The sequence below is a fragment of the Pogoniulus pusillus genome, chromosome 43 (assembly GCF_015220805.1).
Source record: "Pogoniulus pusillus isolate bPogPus1 chromosome 43, bPogPus1.pri, whole genome shotgun sequence".
Taxonomy (NCBI): Eukaryota; Metazoa; Chordata; class Aves; order Piciformes; family Lybiidae; genus Pogoniulus; species Pogoniulus pusillus.
Window position 1 is genome coordinate 1,337,400 of NC_087306.1, and position 18,229 is coordinate 1,355,628.

An 18,229-nucleotide genomic window follows, 5' to 3' on the forward strand; every position below is an offset into this window, starting at 1 on the left:
GCAGCTGCGGGAGGGGTAACGGGCAGCCCTAGAAGTATCTGGGATGTAACAGGCAGCTCCGACAGCACCGGGAGCGCAGTACGGGGCAGGCCTGCGGCACGGCACAGCCCCGACGGTACCGGCGGCGGCCGCGGAAGTGCGTCACGGCCGCTTCCGTCGTGCGGGCGCTCCGAGATGGCGGCGCTGGCGTTGAGGTGACTCCCGGGAGGGCCGCGCCGGGCCGGGCGCAGCGGTGGCAGCCGCGGCCCCGGGAGCGGCCGCAGGGCGCCGTGGCCGGGCCGGACGCGGTTCTGCCGGCCCTGTGGAGCTGGGTCCCGCCGCTCGGCCGGGGGGACGGTCCGGCGGTGGTGGGGGGAAAGCTTGGGACCGCGGTACGGAGCTCCGGTGGGGCCCGGCCGCGGAGTGCCTCGTCCCGGGACGGGCTCCTGGCACCGGCCTGGCTGTGGGGAACGGTCCCGGGTGCGGGGACGGGTCCCGGGTGCGGGGACGGGTCCCGCCGCCCCACTTGATGCAGCTTGCGGGCTCGGTGACCCCCGGGCCCGCACCCTGGGTCGCTGCCGTGTCCCCGCCGTGTCCCCGCCGTGTCCCCGCCGTGTCCCCGCCGTGTCCCCGCCGTGTCCCTGCCGTGTCCCCGCCGTGTCCCCGCCGTGTCCCTGCCTTCCCCGGTTTGGCGGCTGCGGCTGCTTCGCTCCCCCGGGGCAGCCCTCGGGCGTTCGGCGCCGGCCGAAAACAGGAGCCCGCAGCGCTCGGGGGGGCACCGGGACCGAGTCCCGCAGCGCTCGGCAGGGCCGGGGTCAGCTCCTCCTCGCTCCTGTGGCTTTCGGTGGCCTCGGCCAGGTGGCCAAAGCCCCCCCCCGGGGCTGCGGGGAGCTGTCCTTCGCCTCTCGGGGCTCGCCGGGGACCCCACACCGAGCGGGTCCCGCCCTGCCCCCGCCGCTGCTTTGCCTTCCCCACCCCCAGCGGAAGGTTTTTGCCTTCTCCGGGCTGCGTCCCCAGCCCCCCCCCCCCCCCCCCCCCCCCCCCCCCTCCCGGCCCCGTTCGCAGCCTTCCCTCCGCTCCCGGCCCCGGGGGCGCTGCCTGCGAGCTCAGCTCCTGCTTTGTTCCGCGCCTGGCGCTCGGAGCTGCCCTGCTTTGCTGCGGAGCTCTTCGGGGGGGGCTGTTTGAAGGCAGAAAAGCTGCCAGCGGCCGGGGGGGTGCCGCCAGCAGCCGGGGGGGTGCCGCCAGCAGCCGGGGGGGTGCCGCCAGCAGCCGGGGGGGTGCTGCCTGCTAGGTTTGAAGCCTCTTCCCGAGCCCTTCATCTCCTGTCTGCTGCTGCTGCTGCTGCTTGGCAGATGAAAGAGCTGCTTCTGGGGCGCGCTGCAGCTTCCCCTCCCCCCCTGCCGGGCACCTGGGTGGGTTTCCCAGCCCTGGCTGCCAGGCTGAGCCCCGGGGGTGGCTCTGGGGCTGTGGCTGAGCTGCTGCTGCTGCTGCTGCTTTCCTCCCGTGGTAGGGGGCTGGGGGGGGGATGCTCAGCCGGTGCCGTGCCGCCGCCGCTGGGTGTTCCTGGATGTCTGCCCTGAGCTCCTGGTGCTCGTTAGGGCTGGAGAAGGGAAGGTGGAGAGGAGGGGGGGGGTGGGGGTGAGTCTGTAGATGTCTGAGGGATGGGGGAGCTCTCTCCTGTGGTGCCCACTGGCACAGGACAGAGGGCACCAGACTGGAGCTCAGGAGCTCTGAGCCCACAGAGACTTCTGTGCTGCGAGGGTAGCAGAGCCCTGGAGCAGGCTGCCCGCAGAGGCTGTGGAGTCTCCTCTGGGGACTTTCATGCCCCACCTGGGTGTGCCCTGCCCTGGGTGTGCCCCTGCTGTGCCAGGGGGGGTTGGGCTGCACGATCTCCAGAGGCCCCTTCCGACCTCACCGTGCTGGGATCCTGCTGTGCCCTCTCAGGTCGCCGACAGTAAGGAAGAGAAAGCTCCGGGGAGACCTTGGAGCTGCTTCCCGGTGCCTGAGGGGATCCTCAGGGAGGCTGCAGGCCAAGGGCAGTGCTCTGGAGCTGAGGCAGAGCAGGGTCAGAGTGGAGCTAAGAAGTTCAGTGGTAGCAGGGTGGGTAGAGCCTGGCACAGGGTGGGCAGAGCCTGGCACAGGGTGGGCAGAGCCTGGCACAGGGTGGGCAGAGCCTGGCACAGGGTGGGCAGAGCCTGGCACAGGCTGCCCAGGGAGGCTGTGGCTGCCTTGAGGACGAGGCCTGGAGCGAGCTGGGTTGGTGGAGGTGTCCCTGCCCATGGCCCTGGCTGATCTCTGAGCTCCTTCCCACCCTGAACCATTCTGTGCCTCTCTGCTGAGCCCCACCCAGACTCCCCCAGTGCTTGGCACCCTCCGTGGGGCACAGGGCAGAGCTGAGCTGCTGTGGGGAAGCTCTCGGGGGAGGGGGGTGGGGGTCGGGGGATCCTTTTTCAGGGCTTGATTCTCTCTCAAACCTGCTGGGAGGAAACGCAGGAGCGAGAGAGAGGCTGCAGAGGCTGAGTGGTAAATAATGGAGAGGACAGGTCCTGGGTACAGAGCGACCTGGGCTGCAGGCAGCAGTGCTGGGGGGGGGGGGGGGGAAGGGCAGGCTGGGGGCATGCCTGGCATCCACAGAGGGAACCCGGAGGATGAGGAGCCTGGGCTGGGCCGTGGGGATGAGCTGTGAGGATTGGATTCCTGCCTGGAATGTTTGCCTGAGCCAGAGGCTGCCTCCCTCTGCGCGGGGAGGAGGCAGCGGGGGGGGGGTTGCAGGCTGGAAAGGAGGACAGGGGGGGCCGGGGGGGGTTGCTATGAATCATTCATTGCCGCAGGCAGAGATGTGTCCTGCAGCTCCTCTCCCCTGTGCGGGAACCCGGAGCGGGGCAGCTGGGGGGGGGGCTGGGGGGCAGCAGGGAGCTCTGCCGCGGGTTAGGCTGTGAGGCTCTGGGGAGGGGTCTTGGGGAGGGGGCGCGGGGGGGGGGGGAAGGGCAAAACCTGGCCTGGGAAGTGATTGAGCTGCCCGTGCCGGGGAGATGCTGCCCTGGACCCCTGAGCCCTTCTGCAGGGGTCTGCTGCAGGACTTGGGGGTGGGATCTGGGGGGGGGGGAGGCTTTGGGCAGCCTTGGCCTTCTCTGTGTCCTCCTGAGGCTGAGCCTTGCTGTTGGGGGGTGCCGCTGAGCCAGAGGGGGTCAGAGGAGGGGGTTGGGTGCCAGCGTGGTGCAGCAGTGAGGCTGGGGGCAGGTGTCCTGCGCTGCTGAACCTGCTCACATCCACCCCAGAACCTGCTGCGCCCTCGGACACGAAGGGAGGGCTTGGAGAGGAAGCATCCCAGGGGTCAGGAGCTGGGGGGGGGCAGCCGAAGGGTTTGTTCTGCATTCACACCTGGGAGGAGCTGAGCCGCAGGTGCTCTGCGGCGCCCGCGGGGCTGGCTGGGGGGCGGGGGGGGAGCAGAGCTTGGCTTGTCCCCTGCTGCCGAGGAGGTAGCAGGAGAGGCTGCAGCGGCTGCTGGAGTGCTGGAGAGGAGCAGGCTGAGCCCGGGCAGCCCAGAGCCAGCCCCGAGCTGGGTGTGGGGAGAGCAGGGAGGGGATTCTGCTGGGCTGGGCTCTGCTGTGCTCTGCTGTGCTGTGCTCTGCTCAGCTCTGCTCTGCTGTGCTCAGCTCTGCTGTGCTCTGCTGTGCTCTGCTCTGCTCAGTTCTGCTCTGCTCAGCTCTGCTCTGCTCAGCTCTGCTCTGCTCAGCTCTGCTCTGCTCTGCTCAGCTCTGCTCTGCTCTGCTCAGCTCTGCTCTGCTCTGCTCAGCTCTGCTCTGCTCTGCTCAGCTCTGCTCTGCTCTGCTGTGCTCTGCTGTGCTCAGCTCTGCTGTGCTCTGCTCAGCTCTGCTCTGCTCTGCTCAGCTCTGCTCTGCTCTGCTGTGCTCAGCTCTGCTGTGCTCTGCTCAGCTCTGCTCTGCTCTGCTGTGCTCAGCTCTGCTGTGCTCTGCTGTGCTCTGCTCTGCTGTGCTCAGCTCTGCTCTGCTGTGCTCTGCTCAGCTCTGCTGTGCTCTGCTCTGCTGTGCTCTGCTATGCTCAGCTCTGCTCTGCTGTGCTCAGCTCTGCTCTACTGTGCTCTGCTCTGCTCTGCTCAGCTCAGCTCTGCTCTGCTCTGCTCTGCTCAGCTCAGCTCTGCTCTGCTCAGCTCAGCTCTGCTCAGCTCAGCTCTGCTCTGCTCAGCTCAGCTCTGCTCAGCTCTGCTCAGCTCTGCTCTGCTCAGCTCTGCTCAGCTCTGCTCTGCTCTGCTCTGCTCAGCTCTGCTCTGCTCAGCTCTGCTCAGCTCTGCTCTGCTCAGCTCTGCTCTGCTCTGCTCAGCTCAGCTCAGCTCTGCTCTGCTCAGCTCAGCTCAGCTCAGCTCTGCTCTGCTCAGCTCTGCTCTGCTCAGCTCAGCTCAGCTCTGCTCTGCTCTGCTCAGCTCAGCTCAGCTCTGCTCTGCTCTGCTCAGCTCTGCTCTGCTCTGCTCAGCTCTGCTCTGCTCTGCTCAGCTCAGCTCAGCTCAGCTCTGCTCTGCTCAGCTCTGCTCTGCTCTGCTCAGCTCAGCTCAGCTCTGCTCTGCTCTGCTCAGCTCTGCTCTGCTCAGCTCAGCTCAGCTCTGCTCTGCTCAGCTCAGCTCAGCTCTGCTCTGCTCAGCTCTGCTCTGCTCTGCTCAGCTCAGCTCTGCTCTGCTCAGCTCAGCTCTGCTCTGCTCAGCTCTGCTCTGCTCTGCTCAGCTCAGCTCAGCTCTGCTCTGCTCAGCTCAGCTCAGCTCTGCTCTGCTCAGCTCTGCTCTGCTCAGCTCAGCCTCCACCTGCAGCACTGCAGCCACTTCTGGAGCCCCCAGCACAAGGAGGACCTGGAGCTGCAGGAGAGGGTCCAGGGGAGGCCACCAAGATGAGCAGAGGCTGCAGAACCTCCCCTGTGGGCACAGGCTGGCAGGGTTGAGGCTGTTCAGGCTGGGGAAGAGAAGGCTGCAGGGAGAGCTCAGAGCAGCCTGGCAGTGCCTGAAGGGGCTGCAGGAGAGCTGGGCAGGGACTCTGGGCAAGGGTTGGCAGTGCCAGGCTGAGGGACAATGGCTTTGAGCTGGGAGAGGAGAGAGTGAGAGTGGAGGGGAGGAAGAAACTGTTGATAGTGAGGCTGGGCAGAGCCTGGCACAGCTGCCCAGGGAGGCTCTGGCTGCCCCCAGCCTGGAGGTGTTCCAGGCCAGGCTGGGTGAGGCCCTGAGCAGCCTCGGCCGGGGGAGGTGTCCCTGGGCCTGGCAGGGGGCTGGAGCTGGAGGAGCTTTGAGCTCCCTTCCAACCCAAGTCATTGTGTGGCTCCTGGCAGATGCCAGCCCAGGTGGGCTGTGCTCAGGGCCTGCCTGTTCCTCCTCCCAGTGTCTCCCCTGCCAGTGCTGCTCCCCAGGCTCAGCTCCCTCTCAGCATCCTTCTAACCTCCTAACCTGGGCCTGGGCTGTGGTGCTGAGCTGCTGCCCCCCTGCTGCTGGCACAGGCTGTGAGGAGAGTTTGGTGGTGCCCAGGAGCCAGCAAGGTGCCCTCATGGGCTCCTGGGGGGGCATCAAGAAGAATGTGGCCAGGAGGGCAAGGGAGGTTCTGCTGCACCTCTGCACTGGGGAGGCCTCCCCTGGGGCACTGAGACCAGTCCTGGGCTCAGCTGGGGAAGGACAAAGAAGTGCTGCAGGGAGCCAGAGCAGGGCACTGAGCTGCAGAGGGCACTGAGCTGCAGGGAGCCAGAGCAGGGCACTGAGCTGCAGGGCACTGAGCTGCAGGGAGCCAGAGCAGGGCACTGAGCTGCAGGGCACTGAGCTGCAGGGCACTGAGCTGCAGAGAGCCAGAGCAGGGCACTGAGCTGCAGAGGGCACTGAGCTGCAGGGAGCCAGAGCAGGGCACTGAGCTGCAGGGCACTGAGCTGCAGGGAGCCAGAGCAGGGCACTGAGCTGCAGGGCACTGAGCTGCAGGGCACTGAGCTGCAGAGAGCCAGAGCAGGGCACTGAGCTGCAGAGGGCACTGAGCTGCAGGGAGCCCAGAGCAGGGCACTGAGCTGCAGGGCACTGAGCTGCAGGGCACTGAGCTGCAGGGAGCCCAGAGCAGGGCACTGAGCTGCAGGGAGCCCGGAGCAGGGCACTGAGCTGCAGGGAGCCCAGAGCAGGGCACTGAGCTGCAGGGAGCCCAGAGCAGGGCACTGAGCTGCAGGGAGCCAGAGCAGGGCACTGAGCTGCAGGGAGCCCAGAGTAGGGCACTGAGCTGCAGGGAGCCCAGAGTAGGGCACTGAGCTGCAGAGGGCACTGAGCTGCAGAGAGCCCAGAGCAGGGCACTGAGCTGCAGGGCACTGAGCTGCAGGGAGCCAGAGCAGGGCACTGAGCTGCAGGGCACTGAGCTGCAGAGGGCACTGAGCTGCAGGGAGCCCAGAGCAGGGCACTGAGCTGCAGGGCACTGAGCTGCAGGGAGCCAGAGCAGGTCAATGAGCTGCAGGGAGCCCAGAGCAGGGCACTGAGCTGCAGGGAGCCAGAGCAGGGCACTGAGCTGCAGGGAGCCAGAGCAGGGCACTGAGCTGCAGAGAGCCCAGAGCAGGGCAATGAACTGCAGGGCACTGAGCTGCAGGGCACTGAGCTGCAGAGGGCACTGAGCTGCAGGGAGCCCAGAGCAGGGCACTGAGCTGCAGGGCACTGAGCTGCAGGGAGCCCAGAGCAGGGCACTGAGCTGCAGAGGGCACTGAGCTGCAGGGCACTGAGCTGCAGAGGGCACTGAGCTGCAGGGCACTGAGCTGCAGGGAGCCCAGAGCAGGGCACTGAGCTGCAGAGGTCAATGATCTGCAGGGAGCCAGAGCAGGGCAATGAGCTGCAGGGAACCCAGAGCAGGGCACTGAGCTGCAGGGCACTGGGCACCCCCGAGGAGAGCCTGGCAGAGCTGGGCTTGGGCACAGCTGGAGAGGAGCTGAGGAGATCTGATCAATGCTGGCAAACATCTGAGGGGTGGGTGGCAGGAGGCTGGGGCCAGGCTCTGCTCAGCGGTGCCCAGTGCCAGCACAAGGGGCAGTGGGCAGCAGCTGGAGCCCAGGAGGTGCCACCTGAGCACGAGGAGGAACTTCTGTGCCGTGAGGGTGGCAGAGCCCTGGAGCAGGCTGCCCAGGGAGGTGGTGGAGTCTCCTCTGGGCTGTGTCCCTGGGTGCCATGCCCTGGGTGCCCTCTGCCCTGGCACGGGGGTGGGCAGGATGCTCTCCAGAGGACCCTTCCAGCCTCACCAGGCTGAGGTCGAGCTGTGCCCACTGGCATGGGGCATGGGAGCCTCAGCAGCTCCTGCTGGTGTCTGTCTGGCACTTGAGGTCCTCCAGCTGAGCAGGCTCATTATGGGATGTCTGAGAATGAGACCCCCAGGCAGAGCCTGGGGACTCAGAGGGAAGAGTTGGTCCCAGCCTGCTGAGGTTGGTTTTTAAGGTGCCAGCTGCCCAAGGGGCACATCCCTGCCCCTGCCCCTCCTGCTGGGCTCTCCAGGGGTTCCCTGGGCCCTTCCTGCCAGGAGGAGGCTTTGAGCTGGGAGGGACTTCTGACAAGGGCTGGCAGTGCCAGGACAAGGAGTGATGGCTTTGAGCTGGGGCAAGGGAGACTGAGAGTGGAGTGGAGGAAGAAATTCCTTGGAATGAGGCTGGGCAGAGCCTGGCACAGGTTGCCCAGGGCAGCTGGGCTGCCCCCAGCCTGGAGGTGTTCAGGGCCAGGCTGGCTGAGGCCTTGGGCACCTTGGGCTGGTGGAGGTGGCCCTGGGGGTTGGCACTGGATGAATTTTGAGCTCCCTTCCACCCCAACCCCTTCCATGGTTCTTGTCCTATAAGGTTGGCACAGATCCCCCTGCCCCTGGTGCCCCCCTGGGGGCTCCTCTGCCCCTCACAGCCTTTCCTCTGCTCTCTTGCAGGTCTGCATCTCGGCGGTGCCTGCTGGCACGGCTCAGCCCAAGCCTCTCCGTGCCACAGTGAGTGCCAGGCTGGCCCCGGGGCCCTGCTCTCCCCGAGGGACCCTCCCCCAGCTGTGCTGCCTCCGCTTGGCAGTGGCAGCACATCAGTGCCCGCCGGGGGTGGCACAGGGCAGTGGGTGCCAGGCTGCTTCTGCTGATGCAGGGCAAGCCTGGCCGGGGTCTGGCTGGGCCTGTCCCTGCCCTGTGCCACTCTGGGCAGCAGGTTGGCAGCAGTGCAGGGCTGGGGCAGTGATGGTTTTGTGCTGGCCTGGGCTGGCATTGGTTGCTGAGGAGTCTCAGGACCAGGAGGTGCCAAAGCTCTGCCAGTTGCCCCTGGCAGCCAGGAGCAGGCTGCACCTTGCCAGGGTTGCACAAGCTGGCACCTGAGAGCCCAAACCTCAGCTGGGGGTGCTGGGGAGGGGGGTGGGCAGCTCCTGAGTGCATTGCCAGGGCAGTGGTCCCCTCCTGGCAGCTGCTTTGTGCTGCTGGCACTGAGCTCAGCCAGGGCTCAGGTCCTGAGAGGAGGGCAAATGCCAGGGCAAAGTGCTGCCAGGCTGCCCCCTCCTGCCCTGGACTCCTGCTGCTCCTGCCCTCTCCTTCTACCTCCCATCCTCTGCCTCCTCCTCCTTTGGGCTTCCTGCTCCTCCTGTGGGCTCCCCACACCCCCCCAGCATCTCCCCATGCCCCTCCATGGTCTCCCCATGCCCCTCCATGGTCTCCCCATGTCCCCAGGGTCTCCTCATACCCTCAGGATCTCCCCACAACCCCCCAGGGTCTTCCCACACCCCCCCAGGGTCTCCTCACATCTCACATGGTCTCCCCTCCCCCACCACAGCCTCCCCAACCTCCCAGGGTCTCCCTACCCCACTGTGGTCTCCCCCCACACTCCTGAGGTCTCCTCACCCCACCATGGTCTTCCTACCACTCCAGGGTCTCCCCACACCCTTCCATTGTCTCCCCACATCCCTAGGGTCTCCCCATGCCCCCCTCTGGTCTCCCCATACTCCCAGGGTCTTGCTCCACTTCCATGGTCTCCCCACACCCCCCAGGGTCTCCCCACACTCCTGAGGTCTCCCCACATTCCCCAGCGTCTCCCCACACCCCACTGTGGTCTCCCCACACCCCCTTGAGGTCTCCCCACACTCCCGAGGTCTCCCCACACCCCCTTGAGGTCTCCCCACACCCCCCATGGTCTCCCCGCCCCCCCCAGGGTCTCCCCACACTGCCAGGGTCTCCCCACACCCCTCAGGGTCTCCCCACACTCCTGAGGTCTCCCCACACCCCCCAGGGTCTCCCCACACCTCCCAGGGTCTCCCCACACCCCTCAGGGTCTCCCCGCCCCCCCAGGGTCCCCCCACACTCCCGAGGTCTCCCCACACCCCTCAGGGTCTCCCCACACTCCTCAGGGTCCCCCCACACTCCTGAGGTCTCCCCACACCCCTCAGGGTCCCCCCACACTCCTGAGGTCTCCCCACACCCCCCAGGGTCTCCCCACACTCCCGAGGTCTCCCCACACCCCCCAGGGTCTCCCCACACCCCCACCCCCCAGGGTCCCCCCCCACTCCTGAGGTCTCCCCCCCCGTCTGTGCTGCAGGGTGGTGCCCATGGGCACCACGGCCAAGGAGGAGATGGCTCAGTTCTGGCAGAGGAACAGCAGCTCCCGCAGGCCTCTGTCCCCCCACGTCACCATCTACAAGTAAGAGAGCCCTGGGCCCCCTCAGCCTGGCACTGGGGGGCACACAGGGCCCTGCCCCTCGGGATAGCCTGGGTGGGGGAGGCTGGGCAGGAGCTGCAGCCTGCCCCGGGGAGCTGCCATCACTTGCTTGGGGGGCTGGGGCTGGTGCCAGGGGGAGCTCGGGCAGCGTGGCAGTGCCAGGCCACCCCTGGGCACGGTGGCCCTGCAGAATGCCATGTGCCAAGGGCTGGAGGGCAGGGCCGGGCTGGGAGGTGCCTGCTCCTCTGGGGCCACCTCTGCTGCTGGATGCCCAGCCCCTGTGTGCCCACGCTGCAGGAGCCTGGCACTCTCCTCCTGGCTCCTCTCCCTTTCAGCTCCCTCAGCAGCTGCCCTGCCAGTGGCATTTGCGGTGCCCAAGCTGCCTCTGCACATTCCCTGCCCCTGCTCTGGCTCCAGCTGCATTCCTGGCATAGCTCAGCAGCAGGAGCAGCCTGCCCGGGGCCGCCTCGGAGCCTGGCACCGCTGCTGCCCCCCGCGGCTGTTGTCTTTCAGGTGGTCCCTGCCCATGGCGATGTCCATCAGCCACCGTGGCACCGGCGTGGCACTCAGCCTGGGTGAGCCCCCTGGGGCTGGGGGAGGGCATCCAGGCAGACCTCATGGCCACAGATGGCATCGGGTTGGGAGGGACCCTCCAGGGGTATCTTGGCAGCAGGGACCCCTCCAGCCAGAGCAGCTGCCAGGGGCACTGAGCTTGAGTTCAGTTTTCAGGGCTGGGGCCTCCACTGGGCAGCCTGTGCCAGTCCTTCAGCACCTCCCTGGGCAGCCTGTGCCAGTCCCTCAGCACCTCCCTGGGCAGCCTGTGCCAGTCCCTCAACACCTCCCTGGGCAGCCTGTGCCAGTCCTTCAGCACCTCCACTGGGCAGCCTGTGCCAGTCCTTCAGCACCTCCCTGGGCAGCCTGTGCCAGTCCTTCACTGCTTCCCTGGGCAGCCTGTGCCAGTCACTCAGCACCTCCCTGGGCAGCCTGTGCCAGTCTCTCAGCACCCTGAAGGTGCAGATCTTCTCCTGATGCCCAGCCCTGCCCCGGGCGTGTGCCCAGCCCTGCCCCGGGAGGAGCTGCTGCCAGCTTGGCAAGGTGGCTGTGCCCCACTGGCTCCATCTGGGGCACGGATCCAGGGTGCTGCCTGGCACCGATGGCTTAACCATGCTGGCACTGCCCAGCGCGGGTCGGGGCTGAGCTGGCAGGGGCACCGCTGCCTTTCTGCTGCCATCCATCAGCCTCTGCCCCCTCCCCCCCCCCGGCCAGTGGAGCAGGAAGGAGCTGGGGAGGGGGAGGGGCAGGGAGCGCTGCGGCAGGATGCAGCTGGGTGCCCGCAGGAGCCTCCTCCTGCAATCAGGCACTATTGATGCTTGGCTGTGCCATCCTCTTCCGCTGGCAGTGCCAGCTGCAGCAACGCTCATGGCCTGCAGAGGAGGAGGAGGAGGAGGAGGCAGAGGAGAAGCAGCCTGGAGTGGCTGTAGGACCTTGTAATGGTTTGGGGTGGAAGAGACCTTAAAGATGGAGACCAACACTGCCAGGGCCCTCCTGACCCCTGCCCCTCAGCACCCCACAGGACCCCACCAGCACCCCACCAGCACCCCACAGCACCCAACAGCACCCAAGAGAACCCCACAGAACCCCACCAGCACCCAACAGCACCCAAGAGAACCCAGCAGAACCCCACCAGCACCCCACAGCACCTCACAGCACCCAACAGAACCCCACCAGCACCCCACAGCACCCAACAGCACCCAAGAGAACCCCATAGAGCCACACCAGCACCTCACAGAATCCCACCAGCACCGCACAGGATCCCCACAGAACCCCACAGCACCCAACAGGACCCCAACAGAACCACACCAGCACCCCACAGCACCCCACAGCACCCACAGCACCCAAGAGAACTCCACAGAACCCCACCAGCACCCAACAGCACCCAAGAGAACCCCACAGAACCACACCAGCACCTCACAGCACCCCACAGTACCCACAGCACCCAACAGGACCCCACAGCACCCAACAGAACCCTACAGTACCCCTGCAGAACCCCACAGAACCATACCAGCACCCCACAGCACCTCACAGCACCCCACAGCACCCCACAGAACCCCACAGCAACTCACAGCACCCAACAGAACCCCAACAGCACCCAACAGCACCCCACAGACCCCCACAGCACCCAACAGAACCCCACCAGCACCCCACAGCTCCTCACAGCACCCAACAGCACCCAAGAGAACCCAACAGAACCCTACCAGCACCCCACAGGACCCCACAACACCTCACAGAATCCCACCAGCACCCCACAGCACCCCCACAGAATCCCACAGCACCCAACAGGACCCCAACAGAACCCCACCAGCACCCCACAGCACCTCACAGCACCCAACAGCACCCAACAACCCCACCAGCACCCCACAGAACTCCACCAGCACCTCACAGCACCCCAGAGAAGCCCACAGCACCCAACAGCACCCCACAGAACCCCACCAGCACCACACAGGACCCCCACAGACCCCCACAGCACCCAACAGCACCCAAGAGAACCCCAACAGAACCACACCAGCACCCCACAGCTCCTCACAGCACCCAACAGCACCCAAGAGAACCCCAACAGAACCACACCAGCACCCCACAGCACCCCACAGCACCCAACAGCACCCCACAGCACCCAACAGGACCCCAACAGAACCCCCCCAGCCCCCCCCAGCTTTGAGGTCCCTTCCAGCCCAACCCATTCCATGAGTAGCACAGCCCCAGGGCAGGGCCCAGAGCCATGGCACCGCTGCCTGCTGTGGGTGCTCAGCGCTGCGGGCTGCAGCTGGCACTGCCAGGGGCTGGGCTGCAGCTGGCACTGCCAGGGGCTGGGCTGCAGCTGGCACTGCCAGGGGCTGGGCTGCAGCTGGCACTGCCAGGGGCTGGGCAGAGCCCTTCTGCCCGCTCCTTCCCCTGCAGCCTGCCAGGAGCTGGTGGTGCCCCAGGCCCTGCCAGCAAGGCAGAGCAGTGCAGGTGCCCTGGGGCTCGGCGGTGGCACTGGGGGTGGCATTTGGAGCAGGTTCCGTGGGGGGGGGTGGGGTCCCCATGCCAAGAGCTGCGTGGCTGTGGGTTGGTGCCTGAGGTGGCACTGGGGTGGTGATCCTGGAGACCACCTGCAGCCTGAGGGGTGCTGTGGGTGCGTGGGGGGGTGCTGTGGGTGGTGTGTGGCTGCGTGGGGCAGTGCTGTGGGTGCGTGGGGCAGTGTGTGGGTGCGTGGGGCAGTGCTGTGGGTGCGTGGGGCATTGTGTGGCTGCGTGGGGCAGTGCTGTGGGTGCGTGGGGCAGTGCTGTGGGTGCGTGGGGGGGTGCTGTGGGTGCGTGGGGCGGTGCTGTGGGTGCGTGGGGCAGTGTGTGGGTGCGTGGGGCAGTGCTGTGGGTGCGTGGGGCAGTGTGTGGGTGCGTGGGGCAGTGCTGTGGGTGCGTGGGGCATTGTGTGGCTGCGTGGGGCAGTGCTGTGGGTGCGTGGGGCAGTGCTGTGGGTGCGTGGGGGGGTGCTGTGGGTGCGTGGGGCGGTGCTGTGGGTGCGTGGGGCAGTGTGTGGGTGCGTGGGGCAGTGCTGTGGGTGCGTGGGGCATTGTGTGGCTGCGTGGGGCGGTGCTGTGGGTGCGTGGGGCAGTGTGTGGGTGCGTGGGGCGGTGTGTGGGTGCGTGGGGGGGTGCTGTGGCTGCGTGGGGCAGTGTGTGGGTGCGTGGGGCGGTGCTGTGGCTGCGTGGGGCAGTGCTGTGGGTGTGTGGGACGGTGCTGTGGGTGCGTGGGACGGTGCTGTGGGTGCGTGGGGCAGTGCTGTGGGTGCCGTGGGTGGTATGTGGCTGCGTGGGGCGGTGCTGTGGGTGCGTGGGGCGGTGCTGCGGGTGCGTGGGGCGGTGCTGCGGGTGCGTGGGGCGGTGCTGCAGCTGCGTGGGGCGGTGCTGTGGGTGCGTGGGGCGGTGCTGCAGCTGCGTGGGATGGCGCTGTGGCTGCGTGGGGCGGTGTGTGGCTGCGTGGGGCAGTGCTGTGGGTGCCGTGGGTGGTATGTGGGTGCGTGGGGCGGTGCTGTGGGTGCGTGGGGCGGTGCTGTGAGTGTGTGGGGCAGTGTGTGGCTGCTGTGGCTGCGTGGGGCGGTGCTGCGGGTGCGTGGGGCGGTGCTGCAGCTGCGTGGGGCGGTGCTGTGGGTGCGTGGGGCGGTGTGTGGGTGCGTGGGGCGGTGTGTGGGTGCGTGGGGCGGTGCTGTGGGTGCGTGGGGCGGTGTGTGGGTGCGTGGGGCGGTGCCGCGGCTGCGTGGGGCGGTGCTGTGGGTGCGTGGGGCGGTGCCGTGGGTGCATGGGGCGGTGCTGTGGGTGCGTGGGGCGGTGCCGTGGGTGCATGGGGCGGCGTGTGGGTGCGTGGGGCGGTGTGTGGGTGCGTGGGGCGGTGCCGTGGGTGCGTGGGGCGGTGTGTGGGTGCGTGGGGCGGTGTGTGGGTGCGTGGGGCGGTGCCGTGGGTGCGTGGGGCGGTGCCTTGGCTGCGTGGGGCGGTGCTGTGCCTGACCGCGCTCTGTGTCCGCAGGGGTGTCGCTGTTCGGGCTGGGGGCGCTGCTGCTGCCCGAGCAGTTCCCGCACTACCTGGCGCTGCTCAAGTCCCTCAGCCTGGGCCCTGCCCTCGTCTGCTCTGCCAAGTTCGCCTTGGCCTTCCCCTTCACCTACCACACCTGGAATGGCATCAGGCACCTGGTGAGTGCTGTCCCAGGGACCTCTGGGGATGAGGCAGCCTTACCCAGCTGCCAGGGCAGGGGCAGCCAGGGTAGGGGCAGCCAGGGTAGGGGCAGCCAGGGTAGGGCAGCCAGGGTAGGAGCAGCCAGGGTAGGGCAGCCAGGGTAGGGCACCCAGGGTAGGAGCAGCCAGGGTAGGGGCACCCAGGACAGGAGCAGCCAGGGTAGGGCACCCAGAGTAGGGGCAGCCAGGGTAGGAGCAGCCAGGGTAGGGGCAGACTGGGTGGGAAACCCAGGGCAGGGCACCCAGGGCATGGCACCCAGGAGCACATCCTTGCGGGTCTCTGGAGGAGCCTCCCCCAGCCTCTGGAGAGCTCAGAGTCAGAGTCACAGAATGAAGCAGGTGGGAAAAGACCTCTGAGAGCCTCGAGTCCAACCTCTGACCCCACACCAGGCCCTGGCACTGCCTCCTGCAGCCTCCTCTGGAACACCCCCAGCCATGGGCACTGCACCACCTCCCTGGGCAGCCCATGCCAGTGCCAATCACTCTCTCTGGGCACAGCTTCCTCCTCACACCCAGCCTCAGCCTGCCCTGCCACAGCTTGAGGCTCTGTGCCCTGCTTCTGGCCCTGGCTGCCTGGCAGCAGAGCCCAACCCCAGCTGGCCACAGCCTCCCTGCAGGCAGCTGCAGGCAGCAATCAGCTCTGCCCTCAGCCTGCTCTGGGCCAGGCTGCACCCCCCCAGCTCCCTCAGCCTCTCCTCACAGGGCTGTGCCCCAGGCCCCTCCCCAGCCTTGCTGCCCTGCTCTGGGCACCTTCCAGCACCTCAACATCTCAACCTGAAGGGCTCAGGACTGGGCACAGCACCAGTCTGACCCCCTGCCAGAGCAGGGCTCCCAGGGCAGGGCATGCAGCAACACAGCCAGAGGGGTCTGGAATGTGTGCAGGGAAGGAGGCTCCACAGCCCCTCCGGGCAGCCTGCTCCAGGCTCCAGCACCCTCACGGCACAGAAACTTCTCAGGTGGAGGTGGAACCTGCTGGGGTTTGTTTGCTGCCAGCTGCAGCTTCGGAGCATGGCTGCTGCCAGCCCCCTGCTGGGGACGGGACAGCGCCGCCAGAAGAGGCAGTGCAGGCAGCACGGGCAGTACGGGCAGCATGGGCAGTGCAGGCAGCATGGGCAGGCAGGACATGCAGCATGGACAGGCAGGCAGCACAGGCAGTGCAGGCAGGCAGCATGGGCAGGCAGTGCAAGCAGGCAGCATAGGCAGTGCAGGCAGGCAGCATGGGCAGTGCAGGCAGGCAGCACTGGCAGGCAGCACAGGCAGTGCCAGCAGGCAGCATGGGCAGGCAGTGCAGACAGGCAGCACAGGCAGGCAGCACGGGCAGTGCCAGCAGGCAGCATGAGCAGGCAGTGCAGGCAGTGCAAGCGGGCAGCATGAGCAGTGCAGGCAGGCAGCACAGGCAGGCAGCATGGGCAGGCAGTGCAGGCAGCACAGGCAGTGCCAGCAGGCAGCATGGGCAGTGCCAGCAGGCAGCATGGGCAGTGCAGGCAGGCAGCACAGGCAGTGCCAGCAGGCAGCACAGGCAGTGCCAGCAGGCAGCACGGGCAGTGCCAGCAGCTGCCCTGCAGTGTGTCCCAGAGTTGCTTCTGTTGGCAGCTCCACAGGCAGTGCCAGGGCTGGGCTGGGCCCCGCTGGGAGCTGCCTGGCAGAGCTGCAGGGTGTGGCAGGAGCCCTGCCAGGGAAGCCCCTCCGGGGGGGGCTGGGGGCAGAAGGGAGCCAGGGGCTGGGGGGAGCAGGAGCCCTGTGCTGCCCCAGGAGCCCCTCTGGGGGGCGCTGTGCTGGTGGTGCCTCTGAGTTGCTTTTCAAGCACTGGGGGTGGGGTGAGGTTGAGCCCTGTTGGCTCTGGAGCAGCCACCAGCAGCTGTGCCCACAGGGCAGTGCCCAGGGGGTGCGGGAGGCTCTGCCTGGAGCCGTTTGGGTGCCAGGGAGTGGTGTCAGGAGGGATCCAGCAGCGCTGGGCTCTGGCTGGCAGGGAGCAGCCTCAGCTCAGTGCCCCTGCCCTGAGTGCTCCTTGCTCCTGGTGGGGGAGAGGAGCAAACCCCCCTGAGATCCTGGCACTGAGGAGCTGGAGGGACGTTTGGGCACCAAAGGGCACTGAGAGGCTAGAGCAGGGCACAGAGAAGGGCAAGGAAGGTGGGCAAGGGTCTGGAGAAGAGGCTGGGGAGGGGCAGCTGAGGGAGCTGGGGGTGGTGAGGCTGAGGAAGAGGAGGCTGAGGAAGGCCTCGTTGGGCTCTGCAGCTCCCTGGCAGGAGGCTGCAGGCAGGTGGAGGTTGGGCAGTGCCAGCCCAGAGGAGATGCCCTCAGGCTGCCCCGGGGCAGGCTCAGGTTGGCCACGAGGAACCATTTGTGCCCTGCAGGAGTGGTCAGGGCCTGGCCCAGGCTGCCCAGGGAGCTGCTGCAGTGCCCATGGCTGGAGCTGCTCCAGAGCCCTGTGCCCATGGCACCTGGGCCCAGGGTTTGGTGCCCATGGTGGGCATGGGTTGGTGTTGGGCAGGATGCCCCCAGAGGTCTTCTCTAGCTCAGCCTGGTCCTGGTCCATCAGTCCATGAGCCTCAGCTTCAGGCTCAGCTCCCAGAGGTGCCAGGGCTGAGCTTATCCCCAGCTGGGCTCTGCCTGGGGTGCTGTGGGTGCTGTGGGTGCTGTGGGTGCTGTTGGGTGCTGTTGGGTGCTGTGGATGCTGTGGGTGCTGCTGCAGATCTGTTCCTGTGACCCCTCCCTGCCAGCTGGGAGCTGCTGCTGGGGCTTAGGGAGGGGAGGGCTCAGGGGTGGCACTGCCAAGAGGTGGGGATGTGGGGGGGGGAGGGGGATTTAAGCTGCCTTGGGCACCCTGGCAGAGCTCTGCCCATGGCCCTGCAGTGCTGCCTGCTGCACCTCCCTGCAGTGCCCCGGGCTGGCTTGGGGCTGGTTTGGTGAGCTCCTGGCAGCAGGGCACAGCGGGCACCAGCCCTGCTCTTTGCCCACCCCTCTGTGTGCTGTCTCTCACAGGCCTGGGACCTGGGCAAGGGCTTCAAGATCCCCCAGGTGAACCAGTCTGGGGTGCTGGTGCTGGTCCTCACCCTGCTGTCCTCTGCCGGCCTGGCTGCCCTCTGAAGGTGCCCTCCTGCCTGGCAGCCTCCTGTGCCCTGGAAGATCTGCTCCATCCTGGCCCACCTGGAGGCAGCCACAGAGCTCCTGGCACCTTCCCCTGCTGGCAAACCTCCTGCAGGATCAGAGCTGCTTCTGCCCACCCTGCCCCTTGAGCTGAGCCCCTGGCAGCCCCCGGGGGGCACAGTCAGGGGGAGCCAGGCAGGAGCTAACCACTGCTCCTGGCACCTCTGGGGGCTCAGAGTGGGCTGTGTGGCAACTCCATGCCAGCTCCGTGCCAGCTCCAGACCCTTCCTGCTCTCTGCTCCGTCCCCAGGCTCAGACAATGCTGAATCTGTGTCCCCTCGGGCCCGAGTGGGCCTGGTGCTGGCTGCTCTGTGTGTGTAGGCCTGGCACAGGACAAGCATCTCCATTGAGGTGCCCGGTGCCAGGGCAGGGAGAGCAGGCGGCACTGCCAACGCCGCCGCCAGCCACGAGGGGGAAGGGGCTGAGCTGTGCCCCTCCAGGTGCCACGGGACTCAGCTGGCATGGCTGGGGGTGGGCTGCTTGGAGCTGCAGTGTTGAACCTCCATCTCCTCGTGCTCGAGACCACCCTGGAGCCCTCCTGGTGCAGCCCTCCTGATGCTGCCCTCCTGGTGCCACCCTCCTGCTCTTCCTGTGGGCAAGGGAGATGATTCCCAGCCCCACTGCCCACCCCCTCCAACTCCAGCTATGGCATCATGAGGGGTGTGGGGTTCTGGGTGC

The 18,229-nt window shown here is 67.4% G+C and overlaps 1 protein-coding gene across 1 annotated transcript; it reads left to right on the forward strand.

Annotated features, from left to right (window-relative positions):
• Positions 1 to 144: 144 nt before the first annotated feature.
• SDHC (succinate dehydrogenase complex subunit C) lies at positions 145 to 17,589 on the forward strand. Its single transcript, XM_064175986.1, has 6 exons — positions 145 to 194; positions 7,887 to 7,943; positions 9,520 to 9,621; positions 10,153 to 10,214; positions 14,199 to 14,362; positions 17,387 to 17,589. Exons 1-6 carry the CDS (start codon positions 175 to 177, stop codon positions 17,489 to 17,491), a joined length of 510 nt encoding a protein of 169 aa, XP_064032056.1. The 5' UTR covers positions 145 to 174; the 3' UTR covers positions 17,492 to 17,589.
• The last annotated feature ends 640 nt before the right edge of the window (positions 17,590 to 18,229 follow it).

Excerpts from the sequence above, each read along its gene's own strand:
- SDHC (XM_064175986.1), top strand. The coding sequence starts at position 175 with ATGGCGGCGCTGGCGTTGAG. Across the intron at positions 10,215-14,198 it reads CGGCGTGGCACTCAGCCTGG|GGGTGTCGCTGTTCGGGCTG; the intron begins GTGAGCCCCCTG and ends CTGTGTCCGCAG. Across the intron at positions 14,363-17,386 it reads GGAATGGCATCAGGCACCTG|GCCTGGGACCTGGGCAAGGG; the intron begins GTGAGTGCTGTC and ends TGTCTCTCACAG.